Genomic DNA, 25,408 nt, shown 5'->3' with positions numbered 1-25,408 from the left:
TTGTCACTAATAGTTAGTAGTAACGGTAGATATAACAACTAATTTAAAATCATCACTAATACTTACAAATTTGTCACTAATACTATTAGTGACGAATTTGATCCTTCACTAATACCTTGATTTTTTGTATTGCTTATTGAGTTCTCTTTTACATTTTATATCAATGATTGGAAAACAATGACATTGACCTTGTAGCTTGAATTTTTTTTCGCTTATTATAGATGTTCTTTGAATCCTTATGAATGCATGAAAATGTATTGGTTAGGAAAGGTGGTAAAAAAGGATCAAGCAATTGAAAAGACTTCTTATTTTGATGGATTTGATTGTATTGAGATTTAATGATTCATTATTTGATTTTAGGGAAGGGAGGGGGGGGGGGGAGGAGGAGAAAAGAGGCTCTTATTCATGTTAGATTAAAAGCCTCATTAAAGTCTGAATGTAACCAAGATACACATTGATGATGATTTGTATGGCTTAAGTATGATTTTAATGCTTGTATGATTTTTGATTAATAGATTCAATTAGCTCATACATTCAGGTATTAACCTTAGTCATCTCTATATTTGTCTCTCTCAATACCTTAATCCAACTAATGATGGGATGATAGGGGAGATCTTAGTATATGGTGACCTCTTCCTTTTCAACCCTAGGCAAGGACAAGTTCTCTCCCTCAAGCTCGTATGGGTGAATGGGAGCTAGTACTTGCATCGCGTGGTCGAGATTCTAAGGATAAATTTGGAATTCCCCTTGTCAAAATATCGTTTTTTTTTTTTTTTTTGGGAAGATCCTTTAATTTTTTTTTTCTTTTGGACGATGATGAATTTAGTAAGATTTTCAACAAAAAAAAAAAACTTCTAATCCCTCATTACATGGCTAACATTCTTTCCCCTTAAAACTTTGATTGACAATAAGGAAATTTTAAAATTTCCCACTAAAGGGTTGACTCCAATCATTTATTAAAACCCTGATTATTGATTAAGAGATTTTCAAATATCCTATTATAAATGTGGATCATATTTTGAGCAGAAGCACATGCACCAGAGAAAGCTATGTGAAGTGAGGGCCAAGAGCACAAGAGGAGTCTGCAAGAGGAACAAAAATCGTCGACGGATTGGGACCTAACCATTGACGGTTTTATGCAGAATGCAGAGATGTTTTCTTTATGCTCCAAACCATCGACAGTTTGGTCAAATTGTCGATGGTTTCAGTTGGCACAGATCACGTAAATTCAAATCGGGGGCTAGTAGATTAGGCTAATCGGAGGGATTTCCTCTAGGGATTGCTACAGGGATCGTTTATATAGGATCTAAGGTTCCTGTATGTTTAATGTTCGCATATAATCATTGATTTGTAGCCCTATTATAAGCTTTGATATTGTTCATAGTGGAAAAGTGGTTGTTGTTCCTGTGGATGTAAATAAATTGACGAACCATGTAAATTTTGTGTTTTCACTTGTGTTTTTGATTCTTCTCATTACTGAGTGTTTACTTCTTGAGTATATTTCATCATAGAGTGATTGCATTCGTGGTTGTTGATTGATTCGTGTGTTATTGTGTGCTTCCATTGTGCATACTCGAGAACGAACATCAACAAGGGGTATCAGAGCTATTGGTTCAACAATGGTTGGGGTCTCTTTAATGAAGTTCGATGGAACTAGTAATTTTGACCTTTGGCAACGAAGGGTGAAAGACTTGCTAGTGTAGCAAGGGATGGTGAAGGTGTTATACTGAAAGAAATCAAATGACATAAACGATGCAAGTTGGAAGGAGCTTGAAGCAAATGCAGTTTCCACTATCCATTATTGTATAGCCGATAACGTTATGTACAACGTCAGGGATGTGGAATCTCCGGTTGCGATTCGATTGAAGCTTGAAAGTCGGTACATGTCTAAGTCACTTACAAACAAGTTATATATTAAGAAAAAGCTTTATTGGCTTAAGATGGCAGAGGGATCGAACTTGACTCATCACATCTACACTTTCAATCATATCATTAGTGATCTGAAGCGCATTGATGTGAATTTCTAGTAAGAGGATAAAGCACTTACGCTACTAAATTCCTTATCAACCTCTCCGACATAGAAAAACCTGGTTAGGATGCTAACTTGGGGAAAATAAACGCTCGAGTTGAAGGACATCACAAGTGCATTGCTAGGGTTCCACTAGAGGAAGAAGGCCAGTGATGAGAGTTCACATGTCGAAGGGCTCGTGGAAAATTTGAATTAAGATTGTGGGAGAAGTGATTTTCGAGGTGGATAAAGTAGCCATAGGGCTCGGTCCAATTCCAAGAAGAAGACGGACGCGCAGTGTTTTAAGTGTGGGAAAAGGGCACATAAAACTCAAGTGTCTTGAAAGGTGGAAGGGAGTTGCTAAAAGCAAAGAAGTTTCGTTAACAACAACAAATGTAGTTGAAGAAGAAGACTTTGGGAGCAATGATAGTGATATGCTCTCGGTTTCATTGGGATCGGATGAGTTCACAGAATATTGGATTTATAACTCGTTGTGTTCGTATCATATAACGCCCAACAAGGACTGCTTCACTATGTACATATTAGTTAGTTCTGGTTCCATTCTAATGAGGAACGATGTTGCATGCAAAGTTATTAGGATGTGGAATATCATAATCAAGATGTACGACGGTGTAGTGTGAACATTGTGTGATGTGAGACATATACCAGAGTTGAGGAAAAATATTGTTTCTTTATGCACCTTGGATTGTAACGGGTTCAATTAAAAATCCGAAGGTGGGGTAATGAAGGTGAGCGAGGGAGTTCTTACCATGATGAAGGGGAAGAGAGTGCTGGGTAATATTTACAACTATTGGGTTCTTCTTATGGCATATGCATCTAGGGCATATGGGTGAGTGTGGGATGATGAAACTTCACAAAAGAAATCTTATGAACTGGGTGAAATCATATAAGCAGGAGTTTTGCAAGTACTGTGTGCTTGAAAAGCAGAATTGGGTATAGGTCATAATAGCCACGCACAAGACGAAGGGAATACTGGACTACATTCATTTAGAAGTTTAGGGACCGGTTAGAGTGGCATCATGAGGGGGTACATGTGTATTTCATGAGTTTTATCGATGACTACTCACGAAAGGTTTGGGTTTACTCCACATGTCACAAGTTGGAGACGTTTGCCAAGTTTAAATTGTGGAAGACTGAAGTGGAAAACCATACTAGGAGAAAGATCAAGTTCCTCAGGATAGACAATGGAACTGAGTACACGAACTCGGGATTCAAAGAGTTCTGCAAGAGGCATGGCATAAGGAGGCATTTTACCATACGTTGCACACTGCAACAAAAGGGTGTGGCAGAGATGAGGAACCGAACCCTAGCTAAAATGGTTCAGTGCCTAAGGTTGCCTACTGGCCTCGCCATGAATATCTAGGTCGAGGCAGTTAGTGTTGCCCTAACAAGGCTTAGTCTAGTTTTGATGATAACAAATTAAAGTTACTAAATATGTTTTTAAGTTAGTATATACTTGTATGCATAAGTATGTGTGTGGTATTCATATATATATATATATATATATGTGTGTGTGTGTGTGTGTGTGTGTGTGTATTAATATGCATATGAGTGTATACATATATGGAGATATTTATGTAAGTAAATGTATGTGAATATGGAGGTATGTATGTCTATGCATATGCATTGGTTATCTTGTCTTTTATTGAAAAATTCAAAAAAAAAAAATAGAAAATGTGAAAAAACCTAAAATTATGAGGTTTAGTCCCATGGTTTCCATAGTTTATTTCTAGTTGATGGTGGGATGAAGGGAAGAATGCTACTATATAGTGTTTTCTCCCTTTACTATATAGTGTTTTCTCCCTCTTATCCCTAGGCATGGCAGGAGTTTGAACTATCAAGAATCGTATGATTTGAGAAAGGTTAGTGCAGTGTTTTTTTCAATTTTAAAAGGGCGATGATGAAACCCTAGATTTCCAAAACTCATGCATCTCACCACATTTTTTAACTTCAAATTTCACTTTTCAACCTCACTCATTTCGTTCACCTTTTTCAAATACCAGTAACATAAGCCGAGCCCCTTTTCTAAAACTTTAGTTTTCTAGTTGGTAATGTTGGCCTAATAAGGCTTAATCCCATTTTGATGATAATAAATCAAGGTTACTAAATCTGTTTTTAATTTAAGTTTCAGGACTCAAGTGATTTATAATGTCAAATGATTATACTTGAAGAAGTTTGTTGAAACTTAGACTTAAAGCTACAAGTAATGAGGAACATGAAGTATATTGAAAAATTGATCAAAAGCTTAAATAATTATTGAAACCATACAACATGAAGAATTAGGAACTTAGATGGTTTTATCTTGTTAAGTCTTAAGTAAGTACTTCTGTTTTCAATATTACATTTAAAGCTTTTAGGATTTGTTCTAGACTATGAGACTTGATTTAGTACATGGAAAATATTTTTGAAAAATCTAAAATATGTTTTTCCAAGTTAACAAAAACAAGTTTTGGAATTAAAATTTGAAAAACACTAAGTGGTTTAGTGGTCAAGTGACTGATGGGTTTCAATCAGATGACTGATATCCTATTGCCAATGTTAATGAAAGAACATAATAGGATCAGACGACTAAACCCTCGGGATCAGGCGACTAACTTGCTACTACCTGTTCTAGTGCGCTATTTTGAATAAGTTCAGGCGACTGACCTTATGGATCAAGCGACTGAAGTCGATGTTTTAAACATATAACAGCACAGATTTTGTTTCCAAATTTGAATGTTTGAGTTTCCAAACTTGTGGAAAACAGTAAGAAAGTCTTCTACTCTATCTAAAGCTTATCTTTTCTCAAATTAGGGCAACTAAACTCTCACATACAATTTAAATCCATGCTATACTCTTGTCATACTTTCTGAAAAATCTGCTGAGAGTCTTTTTTTGAAATCCCTAGATTATATTCTTATTAGTTATTATTAAATTGTCATTTTACAATCAGAATACTTTAGATTTCTTGTGAGCTTCAATTTAAAATTGATTATCTGAAGTATATTGTTCTTTATTTTGTACAAATTATGCTCTAACTAAAGTGATTATATTGTACGAATTGTATATTGTTGTTGTGCAAAATTTGATGGTTCAGTATTGTTGAATCATTTCCTAGCGAGAGAGTGTTCTCGTTAGAGAGGGGTCTCCACCTTTGAATGGAGACAGGGTTGCTTCATATGTTCAATGAAGTGGTAAAGGAAATCTTCATAGCGAGTTGCTTGAGGTAAGGACATAAGCTGCTGGCCAAACCTTGTAAAAAACCTTGTGTTTTGCTCTTCTTCTCTATCTTTTAAATTCAACACTCTATAAACTACGTGTATGTTCTAATTGTGTTAGGGAATTTGATAAAATAATGAGTATTGATTGTGCTTATCTTAAGTTTAAAAACTGGTTTCTTTGAAGGGTTGTATGACTTATATTGTTGGCTGAAGATTCAGACAAGTTCTAAAATCTAAATTTGATTGTTATTAATTAAGGTAAATGCTATTGAGATTGTTTATATTGTTCAAAGTAAAATCATATCACATATCTTATTCATATTATTGAATCCTTGAGGATATTTGGTTGTTGCTGAAATTCAGATTCTAATATTGAAATAATTGAATTATGAATTAATTGAAGTTTAAATTTGGTTTGTAATTTCAACATTCATATAAATATCTAAAATTGTCGATTGGTATAGTACGATTGCTAATTAGATTATTGTAATTGATATTAGAGTGTGGTTGTGCTGGTTTGAATTAGAAGCGTTAAAATAAACTGAATTTTCGCTAAGTAATTTTTAAATACCCAATTCACAACCCCTCTTGGTAAACAGATCACCAAGGGCATCACAAAATGGGAAAGTTATTGAGGAGGTGTGGACAAGAGAAAAGGGTAAATTACTCTACACTAAGAGTATTTGGGTGTTCGGCCTATGTGCACATCCCAGGTGAGGAGAGATCTAAGCTTGTGGCGAAGTATAGACGGTGCATCTTTCTAGGATATCAGAAGGCATGAAAGGGTTCAAGCTGTGGGATCCATTCGTAAACAAGGTGGTGATCAGTAAGGATGTGGTTTTGGATAAGAAAGCCATGTTGCAGTGCTTAAGAAGAAATAGAGAAACAAATTCCAGAAAATTGTAGTAGCAACGAGCATGCAATTTATGTGGAGTTAGAGACTCAGGGTAGACATACAGGGAGTCCTAGCCTGAGAGATCATCCAGCAGTGTAGGTGGAGTCAGAAACTCAAGGTGGAGATGACACAGGAAGTTCTAGCTCAGATGACTAGCAGCCACATTGTAGCATAGCTTTAGATAGACCAAGATGCATAGCCATGCCACCCCCCAGTCACGTTTTTGACGATCTAGTGTCTTATGCACCTATCACCAGCACCAGGGATCCTACTACGTATTAGGAGGCCATGCATAGCTAGGAGAAGGGTAGCTAGATATGCGCTATAGTGGAGGAGATGGAGTCATTGCATAAGAACCAGAGTTGGGACTTGGTACAGCATCCAGCTGGGCAGTGGGCGATTGGATGAAAGTGGGTATACCGAAAGAAGGAAGCAGTTTCAAAAAGGTAAAGAGAGAAGTACAAGGCTCGCTTGGTAGCGAAGGGGTACTTGTAGAGGAAGGGAGTAGATTATGATGAAATCTTCTCTGCTGTGGTCAGGCACACTTCCATCAGGGTAGTGTTGGAACTGGTGGTGCAACATGATCTGCATCTAGAGCATATGAATGTAAAGACGGTGTTACTCTATGGTGATTTGGGGGAGCTGATTTATATGACATGCCTAGAAGGGTTTAGCCAACCTGGATAGAGGCACTTAGTCTGCAAACTGAAGAAGCCATTGTACGGGCTAAAGCAATCTCTGAAGCAGTGGTACAAGAGATTTGACACCTATATGACCCATATAGGCTACAAGAGGTGTGAGTACGATTGCTACGTCTATATGAGGAAACATGTGGACAAGTATCTCATTTTTTTAATATTGTACATTAATGATGTGCTTATTGCTGCTAAATACTTAACCAAGGTAAATTGGTTGAAAACTCTCTTGGGAAAAGAGTTCCACATGAAAGAATTGGGTGGAGCCAATAGGATACTTGGTATAGGGATTCGCAGAGATAGAGTTGCAGGGAGACTATGGTTATCTCAATGCAGCTATGTGGAGAAAGTGCTAGAGAGGTTTAGCATGGCTAATGTTAAGCCAGAGAGTACACCTTTGGTGAGTCATTTCAGGCTGTCTACTGCCCAATGCCCAAGGATGGATGAGGAGGTCTGTGATATGTCGAGGGTCCCCTATTCTTATGTAGTGGGGTGTCTGATGTATGTCATGTTGTGTACGAGGCCGAACCTAGCACATGTTGTCAATGTGGTGAGCAAGTTCTTCTCGAATCCGGGTAGATAGCACTGGGATGTGTGAAGTGGATTCTCATGTACTTGAGGGGTACAACAGGATATGACATCATTTTCAGTGTATAATAGAGTGATCCGTCGGATGGATGCAGACTACGCAGGAGACCTAGATGACAGGAGATATACCATAGGGTATGTCTTTACCTTTGTGGGAGGACCCATGTTTTGGAGGTCTATGGTGCAGTCGCTCATAGAATTGTCTACTACCATGTCGGAGTACATGGCAGTGGCTGAGACTGCTAACAAAGCATTGTGACTTATGGGGTTGGTCAGAGAGCTGGGTGTCCAACAACGTGGAGTTCGGCTAGAGTGTGATAGTCAAAGTGTCATCTATTTGGTGAAGAATCAGGTGTACCATGCGAGGACGAAGAACATTGATATGCATTATCACAGGGTTAAGGAACTAATTTCTTCAGGAGAACTTCTTCTTGAGAAGGTTCATACGTCAGATATTGCAGCTAATATGCCGACGAAGTTGGTCACAATTGACAAGTTCAAGCATTTGTTGGACTCGAACAACGTCTCTATTTCCTAAGTGATGATTATTCACCAAGATGGAGATTGTTAGGGATGAGGCTCATATTTTGAGTGAAAGCCCGTGCACTGGGGAAAGCTACATGAAGCAAGGGGCAAGAGCATAAGAGGAGTCTGTAGGAGGAAGGCAAACTGTTGATGGATTAGGCCCTGACCGTTGACAGTTTTAGGCAGAATGCAGAGGTCTTTTCTTTCTGCTCCAAACCATCAACAATTTTAGTTGGCACAGATCATATAAATTCAAATCGAGGGCTAGTAGATTGGGCTAATCGAAGGGATTTTCTCTGGGGATTGCTATAGGGATTGTTTATATACGATCTAAGGAAACTGTATGTTTAGGGCCCGCATATAATCATTTATTTGTAACCCTATGGTAAGCTTTGACATTGTTCATAGTGGAAAAGAGGTTTCTACTCCTGTGGACATAGGCAAATTGTCGAACCACGTAAATCTTATGTTTTTGCTTTTTTTTTTTTATTCTTCTCATTACCGAGTGTTTGCTTCTTGAGTATATTTCATCATCGAGTGATTGCATTGGTTTGTGTTGATTGATTCGTGTTTGATTGTGTACTTCTGATGTGCGTATTTGAGAGCAAACATAAACATATCCCATTTAAGGGCTGACTCCAACAAATTATTGTAACTCTAATTGATAATAAGAAGATTTCAAATCTTATTCAGTGGTTGAATTAAATTGATCAAACCAATCTTGATTGGCAATAAGGAAATTTTTTAAACCTCTAATTTAGGATTGACTTCAATCTAATCTTGATTGGCAACCATGAGATTTTTTAAACATCATTTAAGGATTGAATCTAATCATCATTAAACCTCGATTGCTAATCAAGATAATTTTCAAAGCTTTTCTCCTTAAATGATTGACTTCAATCACTTAAACCCTGATTGGTAGTCATAAGATTTTACAAATCCTTTATCAATGGTTGATTACAATCACATTTAAAACCTGATTGCTAATTTGGAGACTTTTCAAATCTATTAATAATTGATTAACTTCAACCCTCCATTAAATCCCGGCCTCAATTAGAAGATTTTAAACCCCATCAGCATTAAACTCTCTAACTTTAATCATGGGATTACGACCAAAATTTCCATTAATCCAAACCAGAATCAATAATCCCATGCACCTCATCCAGCCCCTAATTGAAGTAAGATATTTTGATGTTGATTACCTCCTAATCCTAACCTTCAAAGGAAAGGGTCATCTTTTAATTTACTTATGGCAATGAATCAAAATATTTTTCCATCCTTTCTCCATTTTATTTTATGTTTTCAAAATTTTGGGTTACTTGAGGCCAGTTCCCCTTTTCAAACAAGATCACATTAAGGTTTTCAACTCTATTGTTTGGGCTTTTGGATAGCAATGCTTCATTGAAGGACCTAAAAAGGGAATCATCCTTCTTTTCCTTTCTTTATCGCTAGTTAGGACACATGCAAACACACACATTAGTAATATTTCTTAAAATGGGTGTTGGCATTGTGTTGGTTGACTAATCTTCCATTGAATGGATTCTCCACAAACTTCCCTGTTGGCCTAACAAGGCTTAATCTCATTTTGATGATAAAAAATCAAGGTTACTTAATATGTTTGTTCAAATTAAGTTTTGAGACTTAAGTGCTTTTAGGAAATCAAGTGAGTATGCTTGAAGAGCTTAAATGAAGTTTACACTTAAAGCTATGACTTATGATGGATATAAAGCTTCAAGTCATGAGAAATATGAAGGTTATTGAGGAATTGGTTAAAGCTTAGAAGGATATTGGAAGCTTCACAACACAAAGACTTAGGAACTTAGATAGATTCATCTTGTTAAAGTCTTATGTAAGTACATCAAATTTCAATATTGATGATTGAAGCTCATACGAATTATTATGAACTTAGAGACCTATTTTTATACATGGAAAATATTTTCATAAAGACTAAATTAAGTTTTCCAATATACAAGTTTAAGTTTTGGAACCAAACTTTGAAAAACAAAGTGTGGCCAAGTGGTCAAGCGACTGATGATTAATCGTATGGAGACTGATATGCTACTGACTTTGGTAATAAACGTATAGAACAGGAATATACGACTGAACTATCAGGACCAATCAACTGACCCAGTATTGACTTCCTGAATGCATTGTTTTTAAAGAGCTCAAGCAACTGATCTTATAGATTAGTCGACTGATGTTTGTGTTTAAACTTTTAACAAGCACTAATTTTGTTCCCAAAATTGAAGAACTGGTTTCCAAACTCAGGAAAAACTTGAGGAAAATGGTAAGAAACCTCTTTGCACTATATATAGATTATATTTTTTGCAAATTAGCTTAACTTATACACACATACGAATTCAAAATCTTGTGTTATAGTGTTGAAAGTTTTCTGAAAAGGGCTGCTGTGTGTTCTTGCTTATTTCTCATGAAAATCTGATTTGTTCTTCTACAATCCTCACTCTATAATCAGATTACTGGTGATATACATTTGAGCTTCATATCTTTATTGATTTTATTGAAGTACATATTGATTATAACATGTACAAATCTGCTCTAACTGAGAGTATTCTCTTGTACAAACAAACTTATGTCTCTTGTTTTGTTATTGATGATTTAAGGTTGTTGAATTGTTAGAGAGGCGTCTCAAACATGAACGAAGAGAAGGGTACTTCACCTGGTAACGAAATGGAATGGAAAATCCTCAAAACAGGTTGCTTGAGGCAAATACATAGGCTATTGGCCGAACCTTGTAAAAAAACAAGTGTTTAGCTCTCCTTCCTTTACTCTTTAAATTCTTGCAAGATTATAACTTGCGTGTATGTTTTATAGTTATTGAGAACTTGTTGAATATTGGGAATTTGCTAAATGTTTGTAAATTGATTGTGATTAAATTAAGTTGTATCTTGGAGATTGGTTTATTTATTTTTTTTACTCAAAATCAAATAAGCACTATCTCTGAATTCAGGTGCAAAGTTGCTGAGGTAAAAATATTTGTGATTGATTATATGATTGAAGCATAAGTGCTCAAATAATACAAGTTGCATTACTAAAATTATATCTTAAGAAAATCATTGATCATTGCTGAAAATCAAATTCTGTTAATTGCTCAATTGAATTAATTGAAGTTTGATTTTGCATTATAATTTCAAAGTTCATATTCAAATTCATACCTAGGATTCCCTATTGGTATAGTACGGTTGCCATTTAAATATTGTGATTGTGTGATTGTGGTGATATAAATTAAAAGGGCTAAAATAATTAAAATTCAGCTAGTAAATTTTTTAAATACCCAATTCACTCCCCTCTTGGGAATACATCTTTAATTTCATTCCCTACACACAAATGTACTCTTAAACCCTTGCTCACTCTCTCTCTCTATGTCATAGATCTTTTAGGGTTTTTTCCTTTTTTCTCTAAATAAATAAAAATAATAAAGGTGGCAACTCCACATTTTCAACCTTTGTATCATCTCTGAGTCTTTGATGGGGATCAACATGCTTTAATCATTTCTTTTGTGGATATGGTGACACGTGAAGACCTTTTGATGTCCACTATTGTTCATAACTGTTTTGTTGGTATACATGGGATTATTTGAGGACTTTTGATGGAAGACTTTTTTAGAAGACTTTATTATTATGTTGATTTTATATTTTGTTTATGTTATTTCAAGACTATTAGGTGCTTGAAGACCCAAGTGAAGTATTGAAGCAAGACCCACCTCAAGACTAAAGTGGGCCCCACACGATTTTGGGCCTCCTTTGGCATATGTCTCAAATTTAATTTGTAATGATGCAAGATAACTAAGCTTGCATATGTGTTTAGTATGTTGGAGAGTATTTAATGTGTTGGTATATTTAGTGTTAGTAATTAATAGGTTTGTCTCCCATGCTTATATGGGAATTGTAAGCTTGTTAATGTCTTGTCCCCCCCCCCCCCCAAATGCTAGCTTTATATCTTTTCATTGTAATAACTTTTATAGCTGCTTATGTTTGAATATTGAAAGAATTCCATTGTCGAAGCTTGAAAGCTTTGTCTAATCTCTTGATTGTGTAGTGTGAGGCTATGACGTTCTCTCCGGAGATCAAGTGGTGAGAGACCACTCTATCCAACGATACCATCACCCCCTCCTCCCTATCACCCTCACAGCCTCCCATCTAAACACCCACACAACCTTTCCTCTATACACCCACATGGCCAATCCTCCCGACACTCAATAGCTGCGTTTATATTGGTGTTTCAAAGCTTGTTCGAAGAACTTACGGCATGGTCTAACTCGTGTTGAGCAATGTTAAGTCATCCAACTAATCTCTTGGTAAATTTGGTACTTGTTTTGAACCCTTGCTTTATATTGTGTAGGCCTTTGCTTAAAGCCTGAAATTCCATACTTGATAAGCCATTTGAATCATTAGATTTCAATATTGTCACTTGCTAGCTAATACAATTGTATGAATATTAGTTTGTTAATTTAGAACTTGCAATCTTGAGTTTGAAATTAACATCTTTACGCATAAAGCTTGATTCCTTGATAAGTAACCCTCAGGACTTATTTTTTGGATAAAATCATACACCTTTTCAAAAATCTAACAACATGTGAAATTTCACATAATTTATGGCGTTTATGTTTGGTTAATTAAATTCTTAAATCAAAGTGTATGAGTATATGTGCTTATGTGAGGATTGAACCGTAGGACTAGGCCAAGCATACTCATCCTACATCATCTTGGTATCAAAGCCTAGGTAGAATTAGGCAAACCCTTAAAATCCCATTTTCCCTTGCAGCTGCAAGAAATCAATTTTTGTTTGAAACTGTCGACGGTTTAAGACAAATAGTCAACGGTTTGGCTCTAGACAGCTTGTGCAGATTTTGAATTTTGGGTATTTGGAACATGTTGACCTTATAGGTCATACCCTGTTTTGATTATGAAAAATACTCAAGTATTAAATGTCTATCAAGTTTGTGTGCAGGTCCATATGAGCATATCACTTGATGGCATATGAAGACCCCAAGTCCAAAGACCTAGAATAATTCTTTTTTATTGTAATCTATATTAATTCGGGTCTGTAATAGTAACATAGGAAAAAGGTCTATAATAATCCCTGCATATCATGCATGTTAGTTCTAATAAGATCAAAAGACCAGAAAGACCTTAGGTCCCTAAACATCCTTGGAAATCAAATGACCTTAGACAAGACGGTCGACCGACGGCGAGTTTTTTAGGCTAAGTTAAAATTCCTAAAACCTTAGAAAAGACCGTAGGTTCTTGCACATACACATAAGAATGTCCCCAAAATCACTTATAATATCAGGGGAGTTAGTTGAAGAGAAAATGGACTTATAGGGCAAAACTATAAGGTTTCGGGCAACCAAACCCCAAGTGTTCAAAACACCTCAGGTGACCGAACCCTTGACGGGTCAACTTGTTTGCTTAGGTTTCGGCAGACCGAACCATTTTGAACATACCATCCATGGGTGACTGAACCTAATTTTTAACTTTTCCCACCAACTCGGTAGCTCAAACTTCACGTTCAAAATTGCCTCAGGCTACCAAACACATGAGTTCGATTAACCGAAATCTTGACGAGGCACCCAAACCGCGGACAGTGTGGAAATCGCATTTGTTTAGCCAACCAAACCTTGACTTGGGCACCCGAACTTTGAAAAATCGCTTTTTTCATTGAGTATGTTTGGGTAACCGAACCGTGGGCCAGCCACCCGAAACTCTCAGGTTATTTTATATTTTTACCACAGTTAAGATAGTTAGACAGGGTTATTTTTACTAAACCATTTTAAAACAAATTTAATAATTCCTTACATGTCCCCAACGGTTATAATGTTTACCATTTCTATATATAGGGGTTCATTTGCAAGGATTATTGAAAAATTAGTAAAGTAATTAGTGAAAAATCCTCTGAAAATTTCTAAAGCCTATATTTCAAATACTCCCAAATACTCTCCTACTTCATTTTCTTTGATCATCCAAGCTTAGAGAGAGAGTGTTTAGATTATTAGTGTTTCATTCTAAATAGCCTTCTACTCTCATTGAAATTTGTATTGTTTGATTTTTGTATTGAAAGTTTGGCTAGGGTTCTTCCCACAAATTTAACTTGATAAATCTAGTGTTGGGAAAACTCATTAACTTGAGGATCTTTGCATTGTCATTGCAAGATTCCTTAAGTAAATATTTGTGTACAAAATATTTTACAAAGCTTCATTTCAAACAACTCTTGTGCTTGACACAATTTGGGAAAATATTTTTGAGTTCATTTGAATATTATTGCTAGCATCTTTGAAACACTAATATGATATTGAGATTTGATATAGCATCTTTGAAACACTAATGTGATATTGAGATTTGATATACTTTGCTTTCAAAGATTAGCTTGTTTGAACACTTTTGTGCATACTTGAAATTATCATTATACTGAGTGTAGATTGCACATGTACACCACTGAACTTATCGTTCTTACATGTTTGGTGTGCATTGATTATACTATGTGTATTGTAGTGCATATCTTCTTGTGTAAGAAGTGTTTGTTTGTACGAAAATTTTTATATTCGTTGTATTCCAGGCATGGGCCTAAAGAAGGAGACCAACCCTATTGAATAGTCTCGGATTGGCTTAGACCTGGTACACCATCTTGGTAAGGTGTAGGTAAAGGTCAGCCCCGTTAATTGGCCTAGTTGTAAATGGTGTCGCTCCACCTGTTAAGTGAGCATTATTGGAATCTTTGTACTGGTGAGTCAAGGCAGGGATGCAGGCAGCATTGGATGAACCCTGATAACATTTAGTGCGAGTACTCGACATTTTTGTAATTTATTTACTACACGTGTATGTTTTATTACGAATGATTGGGTTTATAATTGCATAGACAGACCCTAGGTTGCATAATACTAGTGATCTGGTTTAACCTAGAAGGAAGAATTTTTAAATACCCAATTCACACCCCCCCCCCTCTTGGGAATACACCAAGGTTAATAGAATGTTATTTTGGCTAGATTTAGGGGAAAAACCTCCAAGGAGGAGAATTGTGTTTTGATGGTGACTCAAAGCGGGAATCTTTATTAAGGTCATAGGAATGATATGGTCCATGACATACTCTTAGATGACTTACAAGAACAAGTTCATGTCTTGACCCAAGACTTGACCAATGTGTTTGCAAGAATTAAGAGGCTGGAAGCTATTTTAGCTCCTAACCCACCACAAGAAAATCTGTGACAGCCCCTTGAGGTTGACAATGAGCTTGCATCCCATCACTCTAGCGAGCAAAACTATCCTCAAGAGAGAGGACACCACCTCAAGAACGACCTCCCATTCATCCCCCACAAAGACCAAATGCTCCTAGAAGGTTCCAACGTCATGACCCTTATGTTCCAAACCAGGATGATGATGATTATTTTGAAGAGGATTTTCAAACAAGGAGACCATATCTTAAGGAAAATCATGATTCGGATGTGGATGTAATGAAGAGAGTGAAAATTGAAGCCCCTATGTATGATGGTCAAATGGACCCAAAATTTTTTCAAGATTGGTTGGCTGAAATGGATTCATATTTTGATTGGTATAAAATGAATGACCCACATTGAGTGAGATTTGCAAAGATGAGGTTAACAGGACAAGAAAAGCTTCATTGGGTGAATGTCGAAAGACAAGAAGCTCGCCTTGGTCATAGGACCATAGGGCATTAGGATTTGATGAAAGAAAGGTTGAAAGAAATGTATGTCTCAATCTCCTATAGGGAATGCCTCATGGACCAACTCTATAGCCTTAGGCAAGGAAGTTTGAGTGTGATCGAATACATGAGCAAATTTGATGAACTTTCCATTAGGTGTCGCGTGGAAGAAAGTAGTAGCTAACAAACTTTCTGTTTTAGGATTGGCTTGAAACTCGAGTTGAGAAATGAGCTGTTTCCACATCATATTGATTCACTTGAGCATGCATTTAATTTAGCACATGACTATGAGAAAATGAGTAAAGCTAAAATGGGAAGAAAATTTGGGAATACTTCTAATGATACTTGTAGACGCCCTAATTTTAACTAGGCCTTTCTAAGGAGACCTCATGGCAAACTTTCCCACATTGTTCGCGGACCCCACACATCCTTGTAGGTCCCACGCTATTTGTGGACCTCACACATCCTTGTAGGTCCCACAATGCTTGTGGACCCCACACATCTTTGCAGGTCCCACATGGCTTGTCGGCCCCATACATCTCCATTGTCGGCCCCATACATCTCCATTGGGCCCCACATGGTTTGTGGGCCCCACATCTCCTGGTACGCTAGCTCGGATTCCAACATCTGGTGTATGTTACCCCTTCTGATACGCTAACTCGGATTCCTACATCTGGTGCACGTTACCCCTCCTGGTACGCTAGCTCGGATTCCTACATCCGGTGCACATTACCCCTCCTGGTACGCTAGCTCGGATTTCTACATCCGGTGCACGTTATCACTATTGGTATGCTAGCTCGGATCCCTACATCCGGTGCATGCTAGCTCGGATTCCTATAACCCTCAAGCGGCTCGTGGACCCCACATGGCGCGTGGGTGCCACACATCCCCGTTGGGTTCCACACATCTTCTAGGACCCTAATATTATTATTATTATTATTATTATTATTATTATTATTATTATTGTTATTATTTATCTAATTTGTCAAATGCAAGCATGTTTTGTTCCCTAATCATCACTCACCACATGTCATGTTTCTTCCCTTTATCATTCTTCCCATGCTATATTCCTTTCATCATTCTTCATCCCATACTTTGTTCCCCCATCATCACTCACCACATGCTTTGTTCCTCTCTTTATCATTCATCCCATTCTATATTCCCTTCGTCATTCCTCACCCCATGCTTTGTTCCCCCCATAATTACTCCCCTATGTCTTCTTTCCCATGCTTGCCCCAAGCTAAGTCTATAAATAGCCTTCCCATTCCAAGCATAGAAAAAAGTTCTTGGTGGTGGTAAGGAGAAGATTTCAAATATTGAAGTCTTCTATTATAAGTTTGTGAAGCTAGTTTTTTTGAGTGAAGATCAAGCGGTCGACTGATCCCGTTTCCTACCAGTGCTGAGTCACCCCATCTGAAGAAGGCACTCGGTAGTGCCTCGAGTCAGAGCTCAAGAACAACTCTCGAGAAGACACTGTAGAGTGGCCCTAGTAGACTCACCGATAGGAAAACAAGACCGGAGGAGAGGAAAACGAAAGAAGATCAAGCAGTCGACTGATCCCATTTCCTACCGTTGCCGAGTCACCCCATCTGAAGAAGGTACTCCGCAGTGCCTCGAGTCAAAGCTCAAGAACAACCCTCAGGAAGACGCTGTAGACTGACCCCTTTAGACTCATCGACAGGAAAAGAAGACCAAAGGAGAGGAAAACGTAAGGTAAAACTAATTGATTTTCCCTTCCTGGGTTACATTCTAAAGTATAATAAACAGAGTATGAAGTTTTGAATCAAAGACGCAAGCCTAAAGTTAGGTTCGATCTCGAACCTAAACCCCGTTTATCTCTTTTCAAATTGTTTGAACCCTTGAATCGATATAAAGCCGATTTATTTTTTTATTTAGCATGTTTTTTTTCTTTTCTTTGAATGACTATTGATTCAAAAAACCCATAAAAATCATAAAATGCCAAAAAAATCACAAAAGTTTTTTTTAGGAAAAATTCCAAAAATATTTTCAAACTTTGACTTCTATGAGTTTTGTTTTAATTTTATTTGTGCTATTTTGAAGTTCGGGAAAAATATTAAAAAATCATAAAAGTCACAAAAATGTTTTCACACTTGGGAAAAATCACAAAAACATTTTCAAGGTCCAAGAAATCATTTTCACCCCGAATGAGCCCAAAACCTCCCAAGGTTTCAAAAATGTCAATTTTCCTTACTTAAAAAAAATTGTACAAATTTCAAAATATCTAAGAGTTCTTTTTTGCAAAAGACCTATTTTCTCTATTTTCCGATCCCAATGATTGCAAGGAAAGGCGTTGAGTTTTTTGAAGCATGATATGCCCCGGTTCTGAGGGAATACCTATATGTTATTTATTTATTTATTTTGGTATTTGTTTTACAATTTTAAAAAGGGGAGTAATTTTAAAGGCTAATTAAATTAATTTTTGGGATAATTTTCAATTAATCTGGTACCATTCATAAGAATGGGCATGTAGGGGGTGCGAAGACCTTCCCTTTGCGTAACCGTACTCCAGGCCCGTTTCTGGTAATGCAGATCGATTCTACCCTTAATTGGGTTGTAATCAAGTGTTCTAACCACACTAAAAGGTTAGTGGCGACTCCATTACACCATTTTTCACGAAAATTTAAAACTCACTTTTCATTCGCTTTGTTCTGCTCTGGAACGTTGCGACAATACTTACCCAAGAAATGTTACATCATATGAGATGACTAAACCCACCAACACAGGTACAGTAACTTATAGAAATAGCAAACCCACCATCAAACAACCATTGGACAAAGAAAAGGCACCCATGAATGGGTTCTCAAAAAAAATTATAGGAATGATATGTGCTATAAATGTCACAAAAGAGGTCACTTTACTAAACAATGCCTAACTAGAAATTTTGCAATTGAAAGAGAGGATGATGACGAAGACTCGAGAGAATAACAACCTTATATTCCCGAAGAAGTAGAAAGTGAGGATGAGTTGTCAATTGAGGAAAATGAAACTACTAATTGAATGTCATGAGATGCATAATGGTGACCCCTAGAGAACAAGAGGATTGGCACCGCACTTCTATTCCCATACTTACATTAAGTGTGGGAATAAAAGTTGCAAAATGATCATTGATGGAGGGAGTTGCATGAATGTAGTTTCAAAATTAGCCTCAAAAAAATTGAATTTGAAAGTTGAACCTCATCCCCATCTTTATAAAGTTGTTTGGGTAAATGCAGCAACAATGCCCATAAGCCATAGATGCTTAGTCCCCATCAAAATTGCAGACTATGGAGATGAAATTCTATGTGATGTCCACCTTGTAGATGTTGAACATATTATTTTAGGAAGACCTTGGCTTTATGACCTTGATGTCTCACATAATGGTCGTGCCAACACCTATACCTTTAGGTGTAATAAGAAAAAGATTGTCTTAGGTCCTCTTGAGCCTAAAATTGATAAAAAGGACAAGCAAGACAAGAAAAAGTGAGACTTGAAAGGAAAAGAGAACATTGGAAATTCATTGCACATTTTAACCAACAATCAATTTGAGCAAGAAAGCAAAGAAACACAAGTTGTCTATGTTGTGGTAACCAAAGAGAATGACTCTTTTATCTTGAACATGAGACACCACCTAAGGTGTCGCCCGTACTTTTCGAGTTTGTGGATGTTATTTCTAAGCTGCCAAATGAATTGTATCCCATGAGATACATTCAACATGCCATAAACCTTGTTCCAGGACCATCTTTACCTAATTTGCCTCATTATAGGATGAATCCCAAAGAATATGATGAATTGAAAAAGGAAAATTTATGAGTTAAGAAGTAAAGGTTTTATTCAAGAGAGTATGAGCCCATGTGCATGTCCCACCCTTCTCACTCCTAAGAAAGATTGAACATGAAGAATGTGTGTTGATAGTAGAGCAATTAATAAGATCACCGTCAAGTATAGGTTTCACATACCTAGGCTTGATGACATGCTTGATCAAATGGTTGGTTTCAAAATATTTTCAAAGATTGATCTTCCCAAGACTATTCTTTCTGATAGGGATGTGAAATTTGTGAGTTATTTTTTTAAAGAGCTTGTGGGCCATGTTATGCACCAAACTTTAGTTTTCTAGTGCTTACCGCCCCCAAACTGATGGGCAAATTGAGGTAGTTAATAAGAGTTTAGGTAACCTATTGAGACATCTAGTGGGTTAAAACATAGGTTCGTTGAATTTGTGTCTTCCTATGACTGAATTTGCATTCAATAGTTCAGTGAATAGAAGCACGGGATTGAGTCCTTTTCAGGTTGTCATTGGTTACTAACCTAGGAAGCCCATAAATCTCATACCATTACCTCCACAGGCTAGAGTGAGTGAGCAATTTGATGCATTTGTAAAACACATACATGATCTACACCCATAAATAAGAATGAAAATTTACTTGAACAACGAGTATTATAAATGTAGTGCTGATATACATCACATGTTGCAAGAATTTTCAGAAGGTGATATGGTTATGATCCGCATTCGTCCCAAACAGATTCATTTAAGAAGGTAAGAAAGTTGCATGCTAAAAATACAGGACCTTTCAAAGTTTTAAAGAAAATTAGTTCTAATGCTTACATGGTTGATATTCCTATTGATTTTGGTATAAGTAATGTGTTTAATGTTGAAGATCTAACCCCTTTTCTTAAAGCATCATCTTTTGTGGAGCCTTCCAATTCTAACCTTGCGAGCTATCCTACTCCATTGCCCGCTCCTCATGAGCATGAAAACCCAAAGTTGTCTTTGCCTCCACCTTTACCCATGCTAAAGAACGTTGATGAGATTGAAGAGATCTTAGATGAGAAGACAACATTCACATGAGCAAGATCATAACAAAAGTTCTTGGTCAAGTGGAGAGGCAAGCCACTTTTCGAGAGGAGCTAAATACTTAAAAAAGACCTCCTTCTTCTCAACTTGGAGTTGTATTCACAGTACATCGCTTCTCATTCTTCGGAGAAGAATTCTTTTGGGCCCATGAGAGTTGATGGGAATCAACATGTTTTAACCATTTCCTTTGTAGATATAGTAACACATGGACGACCTCTCGATGTCCACTATTGTTCATAACTATTTTGTTGGTACACATGAGATTATTTGAAGACTTTTAATGGAAGACTTCTTTATGGAAGACCTATATAGTCCCCACACGGCACCATGGGCCCCACATGATTTTGAGCCTCCTTTGGCATTTATTTCAAATTATGCAAGATAACTAAGCTTGCATGTTTGTTTAGTAAATTGGAGAGTATTTAGTGTGTTAGTATTTAGTGTTAGTATTTAATATGTTTTTCTGCCATGCTTTTATGGGAATCGTAAACTTGTTAATGTCTTGTCCCCCCCATGCTAGCTTTATATTTTTTCATTGTAAGAACTCTTGTTGACCTTATAGGTCATATCTCTATTTTGATTATGACAAATACTCAGGTATTTAATGTCTACCGAGTTGATGTGCAGGTATTCTAATTGGCAGATCATAGTGATAGCACAAATAGGAATTGAAGCTGAAGACCCAATTTACAATTGTATTGTATTTCATTTCTATGTAAAGAGTCTGTAATAGTAAATAGGGATTGGTTTGTAATATGCACACACACACCACATGCATGATCTAATAGGTAAGCTCAAACCAACCGTAAACTAAAAATGATTTTAGAAAGACCTTAGGGAATACCTTTCGGTCAACTTAAGGTCGATCGGCACCGGATTTTTTTGGTATCTTCAAAAGGACCTAGAAATGACCTTAGGACACACATGCATACACATGTTTGGCCATTTGAAATAAAGTGACTGATGGCTTAAATAGGACCAAAGTGCATCAAGTGTGCACATTCGGTCGACCGAACTACCATGTACAAAATGCCCCGGTCAACCAAACCTTGTCTGGGTCAACAGTTTGACCATGGCCCGGTTGATCGAACTTTCCAAATCATTTATACCCAGTCAATCGAACTCCCTTGGAGTCAACACTTTGACCACCTGGTCGACCAAACCCAAAATGTACTCCAATGCTCTGGTCGACCGAGGGTCCTCGGGAGATGCCCCAATGGTCCTGTCGACCGAACCATCTAGTTCGAATTTTCCCGGTCGATCGAACCTCGCAAAATGGAAAATCGCCCTTCGGACATACATGTCTGGTCGATTGAACGAACAATTCATTTTTGGCCCGGTCGACTGAACTTCAAGAACTTCAGTTAACCGAACCCTTCCTGGTCGATCAGTGCTCTCGGGTTAGTCTGAATTTTTACTGTAATTAACTTTTTTAAACGGGGTTAAATAAATTAAATATTGTTAGAACTTTTCTAATTATTCCACTTAGGTCCCCAATGGTCATAATTCATGGGGTGTCTATATATACCCTTTCATTTGGGAAAATTAGTATAGGATTAGCAATCTTGATTAGGAGAAATTCTCTGAAATTCCCAAAACACATAATACTCATTTTGAGCCTTCAACACTTATTCTTACCAGTTCTTACTACTCAAATATCTTTTGTAAGTGTGATTTAAGTGTTGTTGTTCTATAAGAATTGCTCTCTCAAGATTGTGATTGTGAGAAAGTATTTTATCTGAGAGCACATCCTCAAGTGTTCTTAGGGGGCTTTATTAATAAATCTTTCCTAAGAAGCCTTCGTTGGAGCTTCTAAGTATTGCATTGTCATTGTAATATCTTGAGAAGCTTGTATTTGATTTTGGTTGCAAAAATTCTTTTCAAATCACTTTCAAATATCTAGTGTGTTTTTATCTTGATAAATCTTTGAAGGGATATTTGTTTGTGTGATAAAAATCTTTGTTGCAATAGTCATTGATTTATATCATTTGTTGAATACAAAGATTAAACTCTTTTTGCAAACCAAACATATACATTACTTGAGCATCATACGATTGAGAAAATCTGCTAATTGAAATATACATATATATTGTTTGGCCAATATCTTTGTTTGAGCATTTAGATTGAACATCTTGTGATACAAAGATCATTTAAGTTTGCACTCTCACGCACTGATTACATAGATAGCAAATATTTATTTGAGATTTGACATATTATAAACCACATTGAGCCTACTTATTATATCGTATTGGTGGTTTATGTGACTGAGCGCATTTGGGTACATATCTGCTTTACACGAAACCACAATCACTGTACCATTTGATTGTATTTCAATACTGTTGCATTTCCAAGCATTGGACTAAAGTGGGAGACTAGCCCTTTGAAATAGTCCCGAATTGGCTTAGACCCGGTTAGAAAAGTTAGGTGTGCCATCCTGTTAAGGCGTGTCGGTTGAGGTCAGCCCCTTGAATTGGCCTGGTTGTATTAGGTGTCGCTCCACCAATTTAAGTGAGCATTATAGTTGTAATCCTTGTGCTGGTGTGGCCAAGGTGGGGACATAGGTACAGTTGGCCAAACTCTGATAACATATCGTGTGCCTATTTATATTTTTGCACTTTATATTTACCACACGTATATGTTTTGGTGTGAATGATGCGCATAATTTAAATTTCCACATATTATATTTATCAGCGCATTAGAAATTGCTTAGAAAGACCCTAGGTTGTAATATCATGCCAACATCTAGTTTTACCTAGGAAAAAAGTTTAAAATTTCCAATTCAACCCCCCCCCCCTCTTAGGAATACACCAATTCTAACAACTCTTATGGCAGCTTATGTTTGAATATTGAAAGAATTCCATTGTTGAAGCTTGAAAGCTTTGTCCAAACTCTACATTGTGTAGTGTGAGGCTACGGCATTCTCTCCGGATATCAAGTTGTGAGAGGCCACTCTATCCAGTGATACCAACACCCCCTCCTCCCTCTCACCTGCATGACCTCCCATCTAAACACCCACATGACCTTTCCCTCATACACCGACATGGCAACTCCTCCCTACAGTCCACAACTGTGTTTATATTGGTGTTTCAAAGCTTATTCGAAGAACTAAAGGCACGATCTACACTCTATGTTGAACAACGTCAAGTCATCCAACTAATCTCTTGGTAAATTCGGTACTTGCTTGAACCCTTACTTTATACTGTGTAAGCCTTTGCTTAAATCCTGAAATTCCATATTTTATAAGTCATTTGAAACATTAGCTTTCAATATTGTCACTTTCTAGCTAATATCAATTGTATGAATATTAGTTTGTTAGTTTAGAGCTTGTAATCTTGACTTTGAAATTAACATCTTTACATATAAATCTTGATTCCTTGGTAACCCTTGAGACTTATTTTCTGGACAAAATCATACACCTTTTCAAAAATCCGACAACATGTGAAATGTCACATAATTTATGGTGTTTATGTTTGATTAATTAAATTCTTAAATCAAAGTGTTTGAGTGTATGTTCTTGTGTGAGGATTGAATCGTAGGATTAGGCCGACCATACCCATCTTACATCAGTCATATCCACCCTTGTTTGATCTTCTGGTTTAAGGAATCATCATGCAAATGCATCCCATTTAATAGTGCACACACACCCTCAACTGGAATCCGGTGTCGACATTCGTAAATGCTGTTGTTGACTTCATATGATAAATATGTCATTATTATCTTTGTAGTTTATTAGGGAAACAACAATATACTTCAATTTATTCTTCAAATTAATTTTTTAGTGTAATTAAACTTCGTTCTTGCAAGGTGTGGATCCTATTTTTTTTTTTTTTCCGTTGAATGAACCTTTTTTATGGGCCCTAAGTGTGTCTTGAGTCTAAATCAATAAACTAGATCCAAATTCATCCTCCTGCAAAACAAGGAATTAATGTCAACTAAATGAAATGTATATTGCATACTAGGAAATAAAACATTCATTGACAATTACATAAAAAGAACATTACATAATGAGAAGTATACATTCTCAAATTTTGTATTAAAAAAAAAAAAAAAGGAGAGATTAAAAATACATAGTACCTTGCAAATTTAGGGATCATATTGATAAGAGTTGATTATATTTCCCCTCAGTCTTGGCATTGTATATAGTACTCATGGGAGACATGTTTTCACATGGCCAATGAAAAAATAGAGTAACATGCACTTATTTGACCGCTATACAAGATAGCCATCGCCCATCTCTCATCACCTTTAACCACGAACACAAATATCCAACAACACATGCTTGCAGCCTTGTCACCATAATCCCATTATGATCAAAATCATCTCCATTATCCAAACTTCACAATGGGCCTCCACCTTCATGCAACCATAACTAGCCACCATATATAGCCATCTCAACTCCTCCACCTCCATGCAACCATAACCAACCAACACAACACTGCACATCATCATTATCATCATCTTTTTCTTATTCTTCTTCGTCGTCTTCTTTAAGAAAAAGTACAGTATTTTGCAGTGTTGGGGGAGGGAGAGAGTTAAAGATGTCTATAGCTTTTTTGGTAATGACCAAAGCGGGTAAATAGTTGTAGAATAGTGATTGATTAGTGTATAGGATGTAATGGAGCAATTAGAGTTGGCTATGGGGATGACAACAACCTTACCAACAGTTGCTTGAAGCTTAGGTTCTCATTGCAATGAGAAAGAACCGAAGCTACCAATGGTGGTGTGCTTCAGCAAATGATGGTGTGTACAACACTTCTAGCAAGAAATTCCCTTAAAGAGCACACTACTACATTTTTACGTTTCCTAAGGTGAGATGACCCTTATTTCTAACCACACTACTCGGAGAGTATTAAGGAATTTATATAGTTAAAGTGGAAGATTGATTTTTCCTCTCATGTAGGTTGCATTTTAGTTTTAATGCCCTTATTTTGAATTATTTTCAAAATTGAA

At 36.7% G+C, this 25,408-nt stretch overlaps 1 protein-coding gene across 1 annotated transcript; it reads left to right on the top strand.

Annotated features, from left to right (window-relative positions):
• Positions 1-18,844: 18,844 nt before the first annotated feature.
• LOC131151422 (uncharacterized) lies at positions 18,845-20,452 on the top strand. The gene is made up of 3 exons (XM_058102667.1): positions 18,845-19,086; positions 20,054-20,140; positions 20,242-20,452. The coding sequence occupies exons 1-3, from the start codon at positions 18,845-18,847 to the stop codon at positions 20,450-20,452; spliced, it is 540 nt and encodes a 179-aa protein (XP_057958650.1).
• The last annotated feature ends 4,956 nt before the right edge of the window (positions 20,453-25,408 follow it).

The sequence above is a fragment of the Malania oleifera genome, chromosome 3, assembly GCF_029873635.1.
Source record: "Malania oleifera isolate guangnan ecotype guangnan chromosome 3, ASM2987363v1, whole genome shotgun sequence".
Classification (NCBI taxonomy): Eukaryota; Viridiplantae; Streptophyta; class Magnoliopsida; order Santalales; family Ximeniaceae; genus Malania; species Malania oleifera.
The sequence above is the reverse complement of the archived record's forward strand: the minus strand, read 5'-3'. Positions and strand labels throughout refer to the sequence as shown.

Bases quoted from the DNA above. Each gene is read 5' to 3' on its own strand.
- LOC131151422 (XM_058102667.1), top strand. From the start codon at position 18,845: ATGCCCATAAGCCATAGATGCTTAGTCCCCATCAAAATTGCAGACTAT. The intron at 19,087-20,053 runs GTGAGACTTGAA...TTATAAATGTAG, and splicing joins GACAAGCAAGACAAGAAAAA to TGCTGATATACATCACATGT. The intron at 20,141-20,241 runs GTAAGAAAGTTG...TTTTGGTATAAG, and splicing joins AAACAGATTCATTTAAGAAG to TAATGTGTTTAATGTTGAAG.